The 16880-nt window shown below is 42.7% G+C and overlaps 1 protein-coding gene and 1 long non-coding RNA gene across 4 annotated transcripts in view; both read left to right on the top strand.

Annotated features, from left to right (window-relative positions):
* Window positions 1-3512, top strand: part of LOC122703901 — a 34748-nt gene extending 31236 nt beyond the window's left edge. For all 3 annotated transcript variants that reach the window (XR_006343647.1, XR_006343646.1, XR_006343645.1), the window contains 2 exons: window positions 1515-1608; window positions 2501-3512. This is a non-coding gene — a long non-coding RNA (uncharacterized LOC122703901). The remainder of the gene's footprint in view (window positions 1-1514; window positions 1609-2500) is intronic.
* A 5695-nt stretch (window positions 3513-9207) lies between these two features.
* LOC122703899 (apolipoprotein E-like) lies at window positions 9208-9843 on the top strand. The gene is made up of 2 exons (XM_043918478.1): window positions 9208-9695; window positions 9747-9843. The coding sequence occupies exons 1-2, from the start codon at window positions 9234-9236 to the stop codon at window positions 9822-9824; spliced, it is 540 nt and encodes a 179-aa protein (XP_043774413.1). The 5' UTR covers window positions 9208-9233; the 3' UTR covers window positions 9825-9843.
* The last annotated feature ends 7037 nt before the right edge of the window (window positions 9844-16880 follow it).

Genomic DNA, 16880 nt, shown 5'->3' with positions numbered 1-16880 from the left:
CGTGTAATGGTACCTCATTGAGGTTTTGATTTGCATTTCTCTGATAATGAGTGATGTTGAGCATCTTTTCATGTGTTTGTTAGCCATCTGTATGTCTTCTTTGGAGAAATGTCTGTTTAGTTCTTTGGCCCATTTTTTGATTGGGTCATTTATTTTTCTGGAATTGAGCTGCAGGAGTTGCTTGTATATTTTTGAGATTAATCCTTTGTCAGTTGCTTCGTTTGCTATTATTTTCTCCCAATCTGAGGGCTGTCTTATCACCTTGCTTATAGTTTCCTTTGTTGTGCAAAAGCTTTTAAGTTTCATTACGTCCCATTTGTTTATTTTTGCTTTTATTTCCAATATTCTGGGAGGTGGGTTACAGAGGATCCTGCTGTGATTTATGTGTTTTGCCTGTGTTCTCCTCTAAGAGTTTTATAGTTTCTGGTCTTACATTTAGATCTTTAATCCATTTTGAGTTTATTTTTGTGTATGGTGTTAGAAAGTGTTCTAGTTTCATTCTTTTACAAGTGGTTGACCAGTTTTCCCAGCACCACTTGTTAAAGAGGTTGTAAAGACCCCTCTTTTAAACCAATGATTTTCAAACTCTTTTATACATTAAAATCACTCCTCTGCTCTTCAGCCACCTCGTGGAAAAAGATACTGTCACAGCTGCCTGTGAGTGACCCCAATGTCCCCTCCACTGACCAGGACAGCTGTGGGTTCAGTGCTCCACCATTGTGGTAGAGTGACCCGCACAGAAGTAGCCGTAAGAACTCAAGACACAAGGACCGTGTCTATCCCAAGTCATAGCTTAGTTATCCTCTCACCATGTCCATGTATTGTTTAGAAACAGCTTTACTGATTTAAGGTTTAAACATTCTCTTACCATATGATCCAGCAATCCTGTGTGTGTGTGCATGCTAAGTCATTTCAGTCATGTCCGACTCTTTGCGTCCCTATGGACCATAGCCCGCCAGTCTCCTCTGTCCATGGGATTCTCCTGTTAAAATTTACCAATTTTAAATGTCCAATTTAAAGAATTTTGACAAAAGTGTCCAGTCACATAAGGACCACTACAATCATATGGAATTATATATCACCCCTCCAAAATTCACCCAGGTAGCTGGGTTGCCCTTGACAACCACCAATCTATTTATATCCCTATAGTTTTGCCTTTTCAAAAAGTCATGGGGTATACAGTGTGTGGTTTTTTGTTTTCTGGTTTCTTTCACTAGCATAATGCTTTTGAGAGTCATCCATTTTTTTGCATGTAATGATAATTCCTTCTCTTTTCTGAGGAGTATTCCACTGAGTGAATATGCCATAGCTTGTTCATCTGCTCACCAACTGAGAGACATTAGGTTGCTTCCAGCTTGAGACAGTATGAATAGAGCTACTATAAGCATCCCTACCCAGGTCCTTCAGTAAAGCATTTTTATTTTTCTTGGCTTAATAGTTAAGAGTAAGATTGCTGGATCATATGATAAGAGTATGCTTAAACCTTATAAATATCTATCAAACTGTTTTCCCAGGTGGCCATTCCAACCAGCAGTGTCTGAGATTTCTATTGCTCTGAATTCCTGCACACCCTTGGTATTGTCAGTTTTTTAAAAGCCACTCTCGTATGTAAGTATATAGTGATAGCTCTTTATGGTTTTAATTTGCATTCTGAGTTACTAATGATGTTGAGCATTCTTTTGTGTGCTTGTTTGTCATCTGTACCTTGTCTAATGTGAAGTAGCTGTTCAAATCTTTTGCCCATGTCTTCCTTAGATGGTTTATGTATTCTGGATACAAGCCTCTATCAGATGAGTATTTTACAAACTGTTTCTCTGAGTCTTTGGCTTTTCTTTTCTTTTTTTGAACAACGTCTTTTAAATAACAAAGATTGTTTTAAATGTTTACCCCTGGTATATACGTAGGGTTACTTCATAAAGGACCTGCCAGCTACTTTTCTGACATGATTTCCTTTTCTGGCAAGAGTCATAAACTGAGGGGTTAGGAGGAAGTCTGTATCTTGGTTTCAGGAAGACAATTTGGATTTGCATCAGTTCTCTAGGGCTGCCACAACCGAACACCATAGACTGGGTATTTCTTTAAGTTCTGATCCTGGTTTTGGCAGGGCTGTTTCTCCTGAGGCCTCTCTCCTTGGGTTATAGGTGGCCACCTTCTCACTGTGTCCTCACAGGGGCTTTTCTCTGTGCATGTATATCCCCGGTGTCTCTTCATTCAACCAAGTTTCCACTTCTCATGAAGAAACCCGTCACAAGGGATTAGGGCCCAGTCTAACAGGCTCATTTTAGCTTAGTCACATTTTTGAAGGCCCTATATTCAAATATGGCCACATCCTGAGGTATCAGGGATTAGGGCTTCAACATAGAAATTTAAGGGGCCAAAATTCAGCCCATAACAGAATCATATGCTCATTTTCATGGGAACAGACAACAAGGTCCTGAGAAGTTAAACACTGACTCTGACACAATAACTAATTTTCCTGTTCCCATTCTTGCCACCACAGAACTATTTTCAAAACAGCAACCAGGACTTCCATGGTGATCCAGTGGTTAAGAATCCACCTGCCAATGCATTAGACATGGGTTTGACCCCTGTTCAGAAAGATTCCACATGCCACAGAGCAGCTAAGCCCGTGCACCAGAGCTACAGAAGCCTGCACGCCCAGAGCCTGTACTTCACAAGAGAAGCCGCCGCAAGGAGAGCCTGCACACCTCCACTGGAGAGTAGCTCCTCTTCCCTGTAACCAGAGAAAGCCTAAACACAGCAGTGATGACCCAGAACAGCCAAAAATTTTTAAAAACAAGTTTTAAAGCAGCAGCCGTAATTACCCTTTAAGTGTTTGTCAAGAGCTTCCCTGGTGGCTCAGTGATAAAGAATCTGCCTGCCAATGCAAGAAACATGGGTTCGATCCCTGGTCTGGGAAGATCCCACATACCAAGGAGCAGCTAAGCCCGTGAGCCACAATTATTGAGCTTATGATCTAGAGCCTGGGAACCACAACTACTGGGGCCCATGTGCCCTGCAGCTTGTGTTTCACAAGAGAAGCCAACACTTGCCCCAACTAGAGAAAAGCCTGAGCAGCAACGAAGGCCCAGGAGTCAAAAATAAACAAATAAAATTATTTTTTTAATGGGTTTCAAATTGTGTCACTGCTCTAATGGCTTCCTGTAGTTGGCTGAATAGTGGGCCCCCCAAAATGTCACATCCTAATTCCCAGAACCTGCAAATAAATTACCTTACCTGGTAAAAGGGATGTTGTAGATGTGCTTCGGTTCAGAATCTTGAGACGGATAGATTATCTTGGATTATCTGGGTGGACCCAATGAAATCACAAGTGTTCTTAGAGGAAGGAGGCAGGAGTGTCAGATTCAGAGAATGATATGATGACAGTAGAAGCAAAGTTTAGAGTGATGTAGCCATAAGCCAAGGAATGCCACCCCTAGAATTTCTTTTTCTTTTCTGGCCATGTTATGCAGCTTGTAGTATGTTAGTTCCCCAATTAGGGATTCAACCAGGTCCCCCTGCAGTGGAAACATGAAATCACCGGACTGCCGCGGAATCCCCACCCCAAAGTTTCTGATTCAGTATGTCTGAGCAGGACTGAGGTTCTGCACTGCTAACAACCCCTGAGTAATACAGATGTTCTAAATCCAAAAATCATACTGTAAATGCAAGTGTTTAGAACAGGAAGCTAGATGTCACAAAGTGCTGGGTCCTAAATCCCACAGCTCAGCTCCTACCTGACACCAGCCTGTTGCCAGCTCAGTTCACCTTTCGTCTGTCTCCCTCCAGAATCGGTTCACCCTGCCTTGCCTTAAATTTTGGCTTGAATTTTCCCTGATAGACCCTGGGCAGACCAGGAGGCCATCAACTGGTAGTGATGAGGCCCTGCTTTCGTTCTAGCTGAGTTGGGCCCCAGGCCCCCAGAGCCCTGGATCTCTGCCAGCAGTCTCTTCTGCACCCTCAGCTAGACTCCAAATCCATCCTTTCCTCCTGTCCTTCTTTTCTTCCTTCTCCTACCTCTGCTTTTTAGTCACTAAAAAGCCCTCACCACCTTCATGGATTTGCCCATCATGTTCTCTCTCTGGGCCCACAGTCTAGGTCAAGTCCAAAACACAAGTAAATTTCACCAGTTTCAAACAGCAGTGGCGGGCTCCACCACAGCCCCACTAGAGAACCAGGAAGTTGGAGAAAAGCTGGTGCTCAACGGGAGCAGAGTCTTGAAGGTCTGGGGTAGAAGAAACAAGGAAGGAACCGAATAGAGTTTGTGGTAGGGACCAGTGGCATGAGAAGTTTATAAGAGAAATGAACAGAATGTATTCAGCAAAGCATCTGAAAGCCAAAGACCAGCAATGTAGATCTGTAAATCTTACAAATGATCTTGTGAGGAACACCAAATGTTGAATGCCAAGGCAACAGATTCCAGACCCATTCCTGGTATCTTCTTATCTTGACCTCTCCAACTGCTTGGCTCAGAGAGCCAGCCCACTCTCCTGAATTCCTGCTCTGCTGACATGCACAAGATTCAAGTCTTATTACAGAATTTATGCTGGCTGCCCTTTGACATTTATGGCTCGGTGATTGTAGCCTTTAATTTTTCACAATTTTATTTTATATTCATGGTTCATTTTTTTCAGGTAGAGGGTCAAGTTTTTCAAGGTCAGACCACCTATCACATGGAATAAGTCGAATACTAATTTAGAAACTGAGCTGACTTTGAACCTAATCTTATTTGTTTAATCCTTACAGCAGCTAGTGAATCCTTTAATGAGATTTAAGCTATGAAACTTAATGGTAAAATAGAATAGGAAAATTGAAGTGTTTATGGATGAACTATTAATATGCCTGTGAAATGCTTTAAAATACTCCAAAAGAGAGAAAGAGAAGAAAGCTAGAGGGCTATATAATTAGGAACAGGAAAAGGTGATGGTTGTTAAAGCTGGGACCCAGATTCAAAGTGGGTTCGTTGTTCAATCCTCTCCACTTTTTATTGTGTTTTAAAATTTTTATAATAAAAAGTTCAATAAGAAAAAGGTCACAAGGTAATAAATCCTGCAGACAAGCCAAGAACTCTTCGAAACTGACCACCCATCATCCTTTCGGAGGTTAAAGGGAGTTATTTAAATGTCCCACATCCACATATAGATTTGCCTTTTATCACATACTTCAGTCCAGTTGAGTGGTTCTTTGTGGGAGGAGCAGGAGGTGATAAAATACATGTAACATTAAATGTATCATTTTTAAGTGCACTATGCAGTGGCATTCATTACATTTCTAAGATTGTACCACCATCATTAGTGGCTCTTAAGTGTTAAACATCAGTGTACAAATGAATTCCTAAGCAGAGTGAGATATGCCTATCCTGGATGTTGGACTTCACGGGCAGATACACGCCATTGAAAGGAATTTTTTTCTCAATATATATATTTTATTGAAGTACAGTTGACTTACAATATTCCAGGTACACAACAAGGTGATTCAGTTATACGCATACACATATATTATTTTTGAGATTATTTTCCATTATAAGTTATTACAAGATATTGACTGTAGTTCCCTGTGCTATACAGTAAACCTTTCTTGCTTGTTGCATATCTATTGTTTTAATTAGAAGAGTAGCATTCTATTCATACTAAGTCAAACAAGTGGAATCAAATGTCATATTATACATACTATCTGTATGTATATATGTATACAAAAGCTTTTCCACTATACTTGATAAAAGCTTGAGAAAGAACAACAAAAAAAGAGATGGAGAAATTGGAAAACATAAACTAAACGAAATGGGAGCACTGAATATGAAGTAGAAAAAGTGAAACAAACTAGATAAAAGTAAAAGATCACCATATAGCCCAGTTGTTTTTAAACATGACTGATCATTAGAAACATATCTGGAGCTTTGGAGAAACAAAGCAATACCTGAGCATTTGTATTTTTCAAAAATTCCAAGATAATTGTGAAATGCATGTGGATTTCAAAAACTGATTACAAGTTTTTCTATTAAATGGTAGTTTTGGTGATACAGAATTCTATTATTTTTCTGTTGACCAATCATGATACAATGGTATTAAATGAGTAATACTTACATAATGAAAAAGTAAAAGATGTTTATCAGTTTTCATAATCAATGGCCATACAAAAAATAAATGGATAATTACAATTGCAAGCCATAATGGGAACATGATTAACCTAGCAATATAAAATGGTGGTGGTTTAGTCACTAAGTCTTGTCTGACTCTTTGTGACCCCATGGATGGTAGCCCACCAGGCTGCTGTCTCCATGGAATTTTCCAGGCAAGAATACTGGAGTGGGTTGCCATTTTCCTTCTCCAGGGAATCTTCCCCTCCAAGGGATTGAACCTGGGTCTCCTGCATTGCAGGTGGATTCTTTGCCAACTGAACCATTAGGCAAAACCCCTTCCCAATTCCTACAATATGAATAATTACATACAGTATGGGGGTGTGGTCAAGCAGAGTAATGCGGTAAGTGGCAGTGCGTACATGCACATGTTTTCGTCTGCTGAGCCAGTCTATGTGTCTTTGTTGGTGCATTAAGTCTATTTACATTTAAGGTAATTATCAATATGTATGATCCTATTACAATTTTCTTAATTGTTTCGGGTTTACTTCCTGTAAGTCTTTTACTACCTTGTGTTTCCTGCCCAGACAAGTTCCTTCAGCATTTGTTGTAAAGCTTGTTTGGTGGCGCTGAATTCTCTTAACTTTTACTTGTATGGAAAGCTTTTGATTTCTCCATCAAATCTAAATGAGTGTCTTCCTGGTGATAGCTTACAGTGAACGATGTCAGATTCATGATCTCTGAAGAAGATTTAGTTTAAGACCAGGGACCGGTGTTGATCACTCTAGAAGTTTTGTGTAGCACAGTTTTATTAAAGTGAAAAAGGGACAGAGAACACTTCTGGCATACACATCAGAAGGGGGATGGGGAGTACCCCACTCATTAGTCTTATGAAGTTATATATTTTTGATGCTGTGTAGGGCCACCCAAGACAAACAGGTGGTCCACTGGAGAAGAGAATGGCAAACCAGTATTCTTGCCTTGAGAACCCCATGAACAGTATGAAAAGGCAAAAATATAGGACACTGAAAGATGAACTCCCCAGGTCAGTAGATGCCCAATATGCTACTGGACCTCAGTGGAGAAATAACTCCAGAAAGAATGAAGGGATGGAGTTAAAGCAAAAACAACACCCAGTTGTGGATGGGACTGGTGATAGAAGCAAGGTCCGATGCTGTAAAGAGTGATACTGCATAGGAATCTGGAATGTAGGGTCCATGAATCAAGGCAAATTGGAGGTTGTCAAACAGGAGATGGCAAGAGTGAACATCGACATTCTAGTAATCAGTGAACTAAGATGGACTGGAATGGGTGAATTTAACTCAGATGACCATTATATCTACTACGGTGGGCAAGAATTCCTTAGAAGAAATGGAGTAGCCATCATAATCAACAAAAGAGTCCGAAATGCAGTAATTGGATGCAATCTCAAAAACGACAGAATGATCTCTATTTGTATCCAAGGCAAAGCATTCAATATCACACTAATCCAAGTCTATGCTCCAGCCAGTAACACTGAAGAAGCTGAAGTTGAAGAGTTTTATGAAGACCTACAAGACCTTTTAGAACATCCAAAAAAGATTTATTTTTCATTATAGGGGACTGGAATGCAAAAGTAGGAAGTCAAGAAACACCTGGAGTAACAGGCAAATTTGGCCTTGAAGTACAGAATGAAGCAGTTCAGTTCAGTTTAGTTGCTCACTCCTGTCAGACTCTGCGATCCCATGAACCGCAGCATGCCAGGCCTCCCTGTCTATCACCAACTCCCGGGGTTGACCCAAACCCATATCCATTGAGTTGGTGATGCCATCCAACCATCTCATCCTCTGTCATCCCCTTCTCCTGCCCTCAATCTTTCCCCAAATCAGGATCTTTTCCAGTGAGTCAGCTCTTCAAATCAGGTGGCAAAAGTATTGGAGTTTCAGCTTCAACATCAGTCCTTCCAATGAATACCCAGGACTGATTTCCTTTAGGATGGACTGGTTGGATCTCCTTGCAGTCCAAGGGACTCTCAACAGTCTTCTCCAACACCACAGTTCAAAAGCATCAATTCTTCTGCGCTCAGCTTTTTTATAGTCCAACTCTCACATCCATACATGACCACTAGAACTTTGTTGGCAAAGTAATGTCTCTGCTTTTTAATATGCTGTCGAGGTTGGTCACAACTTTCCTTCCAAGGAGTAAGCATCTTTTAATTTCATGGCTGCAATCACCATCTGCAGTGATTTTGGAGCCCAGAAAAATAAAGTCAGGCACTGTTCCCACTGTTTTCCAGTCTATTCGCCATGAAGTGATGGGACTGGATGCCATGATCTTAGTTTTCTGAATGTTGAGCTTTAAGCTAACTTTTTCACTCTCCTCTTTCACTTTCATCAAGAGGCTCTTTAGTTCTTCCTCACTTTCTGCCATAAGGGTGGTGTCATCTGCATAGCTGGGGTTATTGATATTTCTCCCGGCAATCTTGATTCCAGCTTGTGCTTCCTCTAGCCCAGCGTTTCTCATGATGTACTCTGAATATAAGTTAAATAAGTAGGATGACAATATACAGCCTTGACATACTCCTTTTCCTATTTGGAACCAGTCTGTTATTCCATGTCCAGTTCTAACTGTTGCTTCCTGACCTGTATACAGATTTCTCAAGACCCAGGTCAGGTGGTCTGGTATTCCCATCTCTTTCAGAATTTTCCACAGTTTATTGTGATCCACACAGTCAAAGGCTTTGGCATAGACTGTAAAGCAGAAATAGATGTTTTTCTGGAAATCTCTTGCTTTTTCAATGATCCAGCGGATGTTGGCAATTTGATCTCTGGTTCCTCTGCCTTTTCTAAAAGCAGCATTGCTGAAGCTTGGCTTGGAGAATTTTAAGCATTACTTTACTAGCATGTGAGATGAGTGCAATTGTGCAGTAGTTTGAGCATCCTTTGGCATTGACTTTCTTTGAGATTGGAATGAAAACTGACCTTTTCCAGTCCTGTGGCCACTGCTGAGTTTTCCAAATTTGCTGGCATATTGAGTGCAGCACTTTCACAGCATTATCTTCTAGGATTTGAAATAGCTCAACTGGAATTCCATCACCTCTACTAGCTTGTGGTGCCTCCCAGTACCAAAGCGAGGTGCAGGCTATGCTGGGCCAGACCACCGAGGAGCTGCGGCCCGCATGGCCTCCCACCTGCTCAAGCTGCGCAAGCGGCTGCTCCGCGACACTGGCGACCTGAACAAGCGCCTGGCCTTCTACCAAGCCAGGGCCAGCGAGGGCGCCGAGCGCAGCGTGAGCGCCATCCGCGAGCGCCTCGGGCCCCTGGGGGAGCAGGGCCAATCGCGGGCCGCCACCCTGAGCACCCCAGCCGGCCAGCCGCTGCTGGAGCGCGCCGAGGCCTGGCGCCAGAAGCTGCACGGGCGCCTGGAGGAGGTGGGCGTCCGGGCCCAGGACCGCCTGGACAAGATGCGCCAGCAGCTAGAGGAGGTGCGCGGGAAGGTCGAGGAGCAGGGCAGCCAGATGCGCCTGCAGGCCGAGGCCTTCCAGGCCCGCCTCAGGAGCTGGTTCGAGCCCCTGGTGGAAGGCATGCAGCGCCAGTGGGCCGGGCTGGTGGAGAAGGTGCAGTTGACTCCGCGCCCCAGCCCAGCGAGAATCATTGAGCGCCCGGGCATCGCCCTGGGGGCCCCCCCCAACTCCCACCCCGAGCCTCCCGTGCCCCCAGCCTACAGGAGGCCCTGCTCCTGCCCCAGCTGTCCTCTTGGTGGGCCCTAGCTTAATAAAGATTCATCAACCTAGTGGTGCTTCCTAAGACCCACTTGACTTCACATTCTTGGATGTCCGGCTCTAGGTGAGTGATCACACCATCGTAATTATTTGGGTCATGAAGATCTTTTTTGTACAGTTCCTCTGTGTATTCTTGCCACCTCTTCTTAATATCTTTTGCTTCTGTTAGGTCCTACCATTACTGTCCTTTATTGTGCCCATCTTATCATGAAATGTTCTCTTGGTATCTCTAATTTTCTTGAAGAGTTCTCTAGTCTTTCCCATTCTATTGTTTTCCTCTGTTTATTTGCATTGATTGCTGAGGAAGGCTTTCTTATCTCTCCTTACTATTCTTTGGAACTCTGCATTCAAATGGGTATATCTTTCCTTTTCCCCTTTGCTTTTTGCTTCCCTTCTTTTCACAGCTATTTGTAAGGCCTCCTCAGACAGCCATTCTGCTTTTTTGCATTTCTTTTTCTTGGGGATGGTCTTGATCCCTGCCTCCTGTACAATGTCACGAACCTCCATCCATAGTTCATCAGGCACTCTGTCTGTTAGATCTAGTCCCTTAAATCTATTTCTCACTTCCACTGTATAGTTGTAAGGGATTTGATTTAGGTCATACCTGAATGGTCTAGTGGTTTTCTCCACTTTCTTCAATATCTGTCTGAATTTGGCAATAAGGAGTTCATGATCTGAGCCACAGTCAGCTCCCAGTCTTGTTTTTGCTGACTGTATAGAGCTTCTCCATCTTTAGCTGCAAAGAACATAATCAATCTGATTTCAGTGTCGACTGGTGACGTCACGGCAAATGCTAATAGAGTTTTGCCAAGAGAACACAGTGGTCATAGCAAACACCCTCTTCCAACAACACAAGAGAAGACTACACATAGTCATCACCAGATGGTCAACACCAAAATCAGGCTGATTATATTCTTTGCAGTCAAAGATGGAGAAGCTCTATACAGTCAGCAAAAACATTGGAAGGACTGGTGCTAAAGCTGAAGCTCCAATACTTTGGCCACCTGATACAAAGAGCTGACTCATTGTAAAAGATCCTGATGCTGGGAAAGATTGAATGTGGGAGGAGAAGGAGATGACAGAGGATCAGATGGTTGGATGGCATCACTGACTCAATGGACATGAGTTTGAGTAAACTCCAGAAGTTGTTGATGGACAGGGAGGCCTTGCATGCTGTAGTCCATGGGGTCGAAAAGAGTCGGACCTGACCGAGCAACTGAACTATGTACTTTTACCAGACCCATTCCCACAACACACATCTTAAATTAACAAGATTAGAACTAACAATATAAAGGTCTTACCAGACCCACTCCCACAATAAATGTCTTAAAATAACAAGATTAGCCAGAAGGTTCTTGTTAAGGTGAAACATGTCCTCCAGCAAGATACATTGTTACATTGACTAAGACAAAGCAATGTAGAAAAAAATGTTTGTCCTTTTCTCCTCGAGAGCCCCAGACCCCTTTCTCCTTCTCAAGGGCTCTGGCCCCCTTTCTCCTCCTTGGGCACCCTGGACATCTTATCAACCTACCTAGAAATTGACTCTCTCACTGGGTAAAATAATCTTGATTATAGGTTGTTCTCTTTCATCACTTTAAATATATTGTGCCATTCCCTTCTAGCTTGTAGAGTTTCTGTTGAGAAATCAGCTGATAATCTGATGGGTGTTCCCTTGTATGTTACCTGTTGTTTTTCCCTTATTGCTTTTAATATTTTATATTTGTCTTTATTTTTGTCAGTTTGATTACTATGTGTCTTGGTGTGTTCCTCCTGTCTGAGACACTCTGTCTTTCCTGGACTTAGTTGCCTATTTTCTTCCCCATGTTAGAGTAGTTTTCAGCTACTATCTCTTCAAATATTTTCTCGAGTCCTTTCTCCCTCTCTTCTCCTTCTGGGACCCCTCTAAGACAAATGTTGGTGCATTTAATATTGTCTCAGGGGTTTTTTAGGCTGTCTTCATTTTTTTTTTCCATTCATTTTTCTATATTCTGTTTTGCAGCAGTGATTTCCACCATTCTATCCTCCAGGTCATTTATCCATTCTTTTGCCTCAGTTATTCTTTTCTACAGATTCCTCCTAGTATATTGTTAATTTTTGTTTGTTTGTTCTTTAGTTCTTCTAGGTCTTTGGTAAACATTTCTTGCATCTTCTCCATTCTGTTTCAGATATTCTGAATCTTCACTATCATTATTCTGAGTCCCTTTTCTGGAGGTTGCCTATTTCTATTTCATTTAGTTGTTTTTCTGTGGTTTTATCTTGTCCCTTCATATGGGACATAACTTACTGCTTTTTCACCCTGATTAACTTTCTGTAATGTAATTTTTGTTCTAGCCTCCACTGTTGGATTGTGGTTATTCTTGATTCTTCTGTCTGCTCCCTGGTGGGTGAGGCCAAGAGGCTTCTGTGAGCTTCTTGATGGAAGGTTGTTGTTCACTCACTCAGTCATGTCCGACTTTGCAACCCTGTGGACTGCAGCACACCAGGCTTCCCTCTCCTTCACCATCTCCCAAAGTTTGCTCAAATTCATGTCCATTGAGTCGGTGATGCCATCCAACCATCTCATCCTCTTCCTCCCCTTCTCCTCCTGCCTATAATCTTTTCCAGCATCAGGGTCTTTTCCAATGAGTCTACTCTTTGCATCAGGTGGCCAAAGTATTAGAGCTTCAGCATCAGTCCTTCCAATGAATATTTAGGGTTTACTTCCTTTAGGATTGACTGGTTTGAGCTCCTTGCAGTCTGAGGGACTTTCAAGAGACTTCTCCAACACCACAAGCTTCCTGATGGGAGGGACTGGCTGTGGGGAAAACTGGGTCTTGTTTTGGTGGACAACACAATGCTTAGTACATTTTTTAATACAATTTTCTGCTGATGGGTGGACCTGTGTTTCATCCCTGTAGTTTGGCCTGAGGCCAAACTATGGTAGGGGTAATGGCAACCTCCTCCAAAAGAACTTACACCTCCCAGGACATCCCACCCCTCCGCCAGAGACTCCTGAACACACACGGCTCAGTCTCCCATGGGGTGGCTCAGTCTCTCATGGGGTCACTGCTCCTCTCTCCTGGGTCCAGGTGTGCACAAGATTTTGTTTGTGCCCTCCAAGAGTCTGTTTCCCTGTCTTGTGGAAGTTCTTCAATCAAATCCCACTGGCCATCAAAGTCAAATTCCCTGGGGGTTCTCAGTCCCTTTGCCAAATCCCCAGGTTGGAAAATCTGCTTTGGGCCCTAGAACTTTTGCAATGAGAATTTCTTTGGTATAACTGTTCTCCAGGTGGTGAGTTGCCTGCTTGGTGACTCTACAGTGGAGCTAATGGCAACCTCCTCCAAGATGACTTACGCCACACGCTGCACCACCCAGGTCTGCTGCAGCCAGAGCCCCTGTCCCCATGGCAGGCCACTGCTCACCCATGCTTCTGCAGGAGACCCTCAAACAGTCACAGGCATCTGGCAAGCTCAGCCTACATTGCTACTAAAACAACAACCTTCCCATCATGGATAGGAAGTCCTCACTTCATGGATTCCCTGCTTTTCACTTCACTGGGCAACTGTCTACTTTGGAGCTGACACAAGTTTGAGCCACACACCACTCATGGCCACAGATGTCACAACTGACAGGCCACAAATCTGTCAGAATCACTGGAAGACTCTAAAAAAGTACCCCTTCCTGGACCTAGAGAAGCCAAATCACCAGGGTAGAGGGGAACTTTTTTTTTTTTTTTTTTTTAGAGGGGAACTTTTAAAAGCCAAGAGGGTGGAGTTTGGTGAGCCCTGGGAAGAGTGGGACAAGATAAGCTTTGAAAGTTAGGGGCCGGATCACTCAGGGTCTTGAAGGTCATGTTAAAGAGTCTGGATTGCATTCTGCTCTAATTTCCTCTTTAATGAGCTACAAGGTACCAAGATATTCTATACTACAAGCTTGCATATCTTTAAGGCAAACCACTCTCTCATTGCCCATTGTTATAGGAGGGCATGGCAACCCACTCCAATATTCTTGCCTGGAGAATCCCCATGGACAAGGAGCCTGATGGGCTACAGTCCATGGGGTCACAAAGAGTCGGACATGACTGAGTGACTAAGAATATAGTAATAATCAGTTCAATTCAGTTGCTCAGTCATGTCCGACTCTTTGCCACCCCATGGACTGCAGCAAGCCAGGCTTACCTGTCCATCACCAACTCCCAGAGCCTACTCAAACTCATGTCCACTGAGTTGGTGATGCCATCCAACCATCTCATCCTCTGTTGTCCCCGTCTCCTTCTGCCTTCAATCTTTCCCAGCATTAGGGTCTTTTTCAATGAGTCAGTTCTTCGAGTCAGGTGGCCAAAGTGTGGGAGTTTCAATTTCAGCATCAGTCTTTCCAATGAATATTCAGGATTGATTTCCTTTAGGATGGACTGGTTGGCTCTCCTTGTTGTCCAAGGGACTCTCAAGCATCTTCTCCAGCATCACAGTTCAAAAGCATCAATTCTTTGGCGCTCAGCCCTCTTTGTAGTCCAACTCTCACATCCATACATAACTACTGGAAAAACCATAGCTTTACTAGATGGACCTTTGTTGGCAAAGTAATGTCTCTGCTTATTCAATATACTAGCCATCTAGGTAGGTCATAGCTTTTCATCCAAGGAGCAAGCATCTTTTAATTTGATGGCTGCAGTCACAATCTGCAGTGATTTTGGAGCCCAGAATAATAAAGCCTGCCACTGTTTCCACTGTTTCAGCATCTATTTGCCATGAAGTGATGGGACCGGATGCCATGATCTTAGTTTTCTGAATGTTGAGCTTTAAGCCAATTTTTTCACTCTCCGCTTTCACTTTCACCAAGAGGCTCTTTAGTTCTTCTTCACTTTCTGCCATAAGGGTGGTGTCATCTGCATATCTGAGGTTATTGATATTTCTCCCAGCAATCTTGATTCCAGCTTGTGCTTCATCCAGCCCAGCGTTTCTCATGATGTACTCTGTATATAAGTTAAATAAGCAGGGTGACAATATACAGCCTTGACATACTCCTTTCCCAATTTGGAACCAGTCTATTGTTCCATGTCCAGTTCTAACTGTTGCTTCTTGACCTGCATACAGATTTCTCATGAGGTGGGTAAGGTGGTCTGGTATTCCCATCGCCTTCAGAATTTTCCACAGTTTATTGTAATCCACAGAGTCAAAGGCTTTGGCATAGTCAATAAAGCAAAGTAGATGTTTTTCTGGAACTCTTTTGCTTTTTCAATGATCCAGCAGATGTTGGCAATTTGATCTCTGGTTCCTCTGCCTTTTGTAAATCCAGCTTGAATATCTGGAAGTTCATAGTTCATGTACTGCGGAAGCTTGGCTTGGAGAATTTTGAGCATTACTTTGCTAGCATGTGAGATGAGTGCTATTGTGCAGTAGTTTGAGCATTCTTTGGCATTGCCTTTCTTTGGGATGAAAACCGACCTTTTCCTGTGGCCACTGCTGAGTTTTCCAAGTTTGCTGGCATACTGAGTGCAGCACTTTCACAGCATCATTTTTTAGGATTTGAAATAGCTCAACTGGAATTCCATCACCTCCACTAGCCCTGTTCATAATGATGCTTCCTCAGGCCTACTTGACTTCACCTTTCAGGATGTCTGGCTCTAGGTCAGTGATCACACTATTGTGATTAAATAGGCCATGAAGATCTTTTTTGTACAGTTCTTCTGTGTATTCTTGCCACCTCTTCTTAATATCTTCTGCTTCTGTTGGGTCCATACCATTTCCGTCCTTTATTGTGCCCATCTTTGCATGAACTATTCCCTTGGTATCTCTAATTTTCTTGAAGAGTTCTCTAGTCTTTCCCATTCTATTGTTTTCCTCTATTTCTTTGCACTGATCACTGAGGAAGCCTTTCTTATCTCTCCTTGCTATTCTTTGGAACTCTGCATTCAGATGGATATATCTTTCCTTTTCCCCTTTGCTTTTTGCTTCTCTTCTTTTCACAGCTATTTGTAAGACCTCCTCAGACAGCCATTTTGCTTTTTTGCATTTCATTTTCTTGGGGATGGTCTTGATCCCTGCCTCCTGTACAATGTCATACCTCCACCCATAGTTCATCAGGCACTCTGTCTGTTAGATCTAGTCCCTTAAATCTGTTTCTCACTTCCACTGTATAATTGTAAGGGATTTGATTTAGGTCATACCTAAATGGTCTAGCAGCTTTCCCTATTTTCTTCAATTTCTGTCTGAATTTGGCAATAAGAAGTTCATGATCAGAGCCACAGTCAACTCCTGGTCTTGTTTTTGCTGACTGTATAAAACTTCTCCATCTTTGGCTGCAAAGAATGTAATCTATCTGATTTGGTGTTAACTGTCTGGTGCTGTCCATGTGTAAAGTCTTCTCTTGTGTTGTTGGAAGAGGGTGTTTGCTATGACTAGTGCGTTCTCTTGGCAAAACTCTATTAGCCTTTGCCCTGCTTCATTCTGTACTCCAAGGCCAAATTTGCCTGTTACTCCAGGTGTTTCTTGACTTCCTACTTTTGTATTACAGTCCCCTGTAATGTAAAGGACATCTTTTTGGGAGTGTTAGTTCTAGAAGGTCTTGTAGGTCTTCATAGAACCGTTCAACTTCAGCTTCTTCAGCATTACCGGTCAGGGCACAGACTTGGGTTACTGTGATATTCAATGGTTTGCCTTGGAAATGAACAGAGATCATTCTGTCATTTATGAGACTGTATCCAAGTACTGCATTTCAGACTCTTTTGTTGACTATGATGGCTCCTCCATTTCTTCTAAGGGATTTTTGCCCACAGAAGTAGATGCAATGGTCATCTGAGTTAAGTTCACCCATTCCAGTCCATTTTAGTTCACTGATTCCTAAAATATCGATATTCACCCTTGCCATCTCCTGTTTGACCACTTCCAATTTGCCTTGATTCATGAATCTAACAATTCCAGATTCCTATGCAATATTGCTCTGTACAGCATTGAACTTTACATTGATCATCAGTCACATCCACAACTGGGTGTTGTTTTTCCTTTGGCTCCATCCCGTCATTCTTTCTGGAGTTATTTCTCCACTGATGTCCAGTAGCATATTGGG

Source organism: Cervus elaphus, chromosome 11 (assembly GCF_910594005.1).
Source record: "Cervus elaphus chromosome 11, mCerEla1.1, whole genome shotgun sequence".
NCBI classification, from domain to species: domain Eukaryota; kingdom Metazoa; phylum Chordata; class Mammalia; order Artiodactyla; family Cervidae; genus Cervus; species Cervus elaphus.
This window is presented reverse-complemented; position numbering and strand designations above follow the sequence as displayed.

Bases quoted from the DNA above. Each gene is read 5' to 3' on its own strand.
- LOC122703899 (XM_043918478.1), top strand. From the start codon at position 9,234: ATGGCCTCCCACCTGCTCAAGCTGCGCAAGCGGCTGCTCCGCGACACT. The intron at 9,696-9,746 runs CCAGCGAGAATC...GCCCCCCCCAAC, and splicing joins AGTTGACTCCGCGCCCCAGC to TCCCACCCCGAGCCTCCCGT.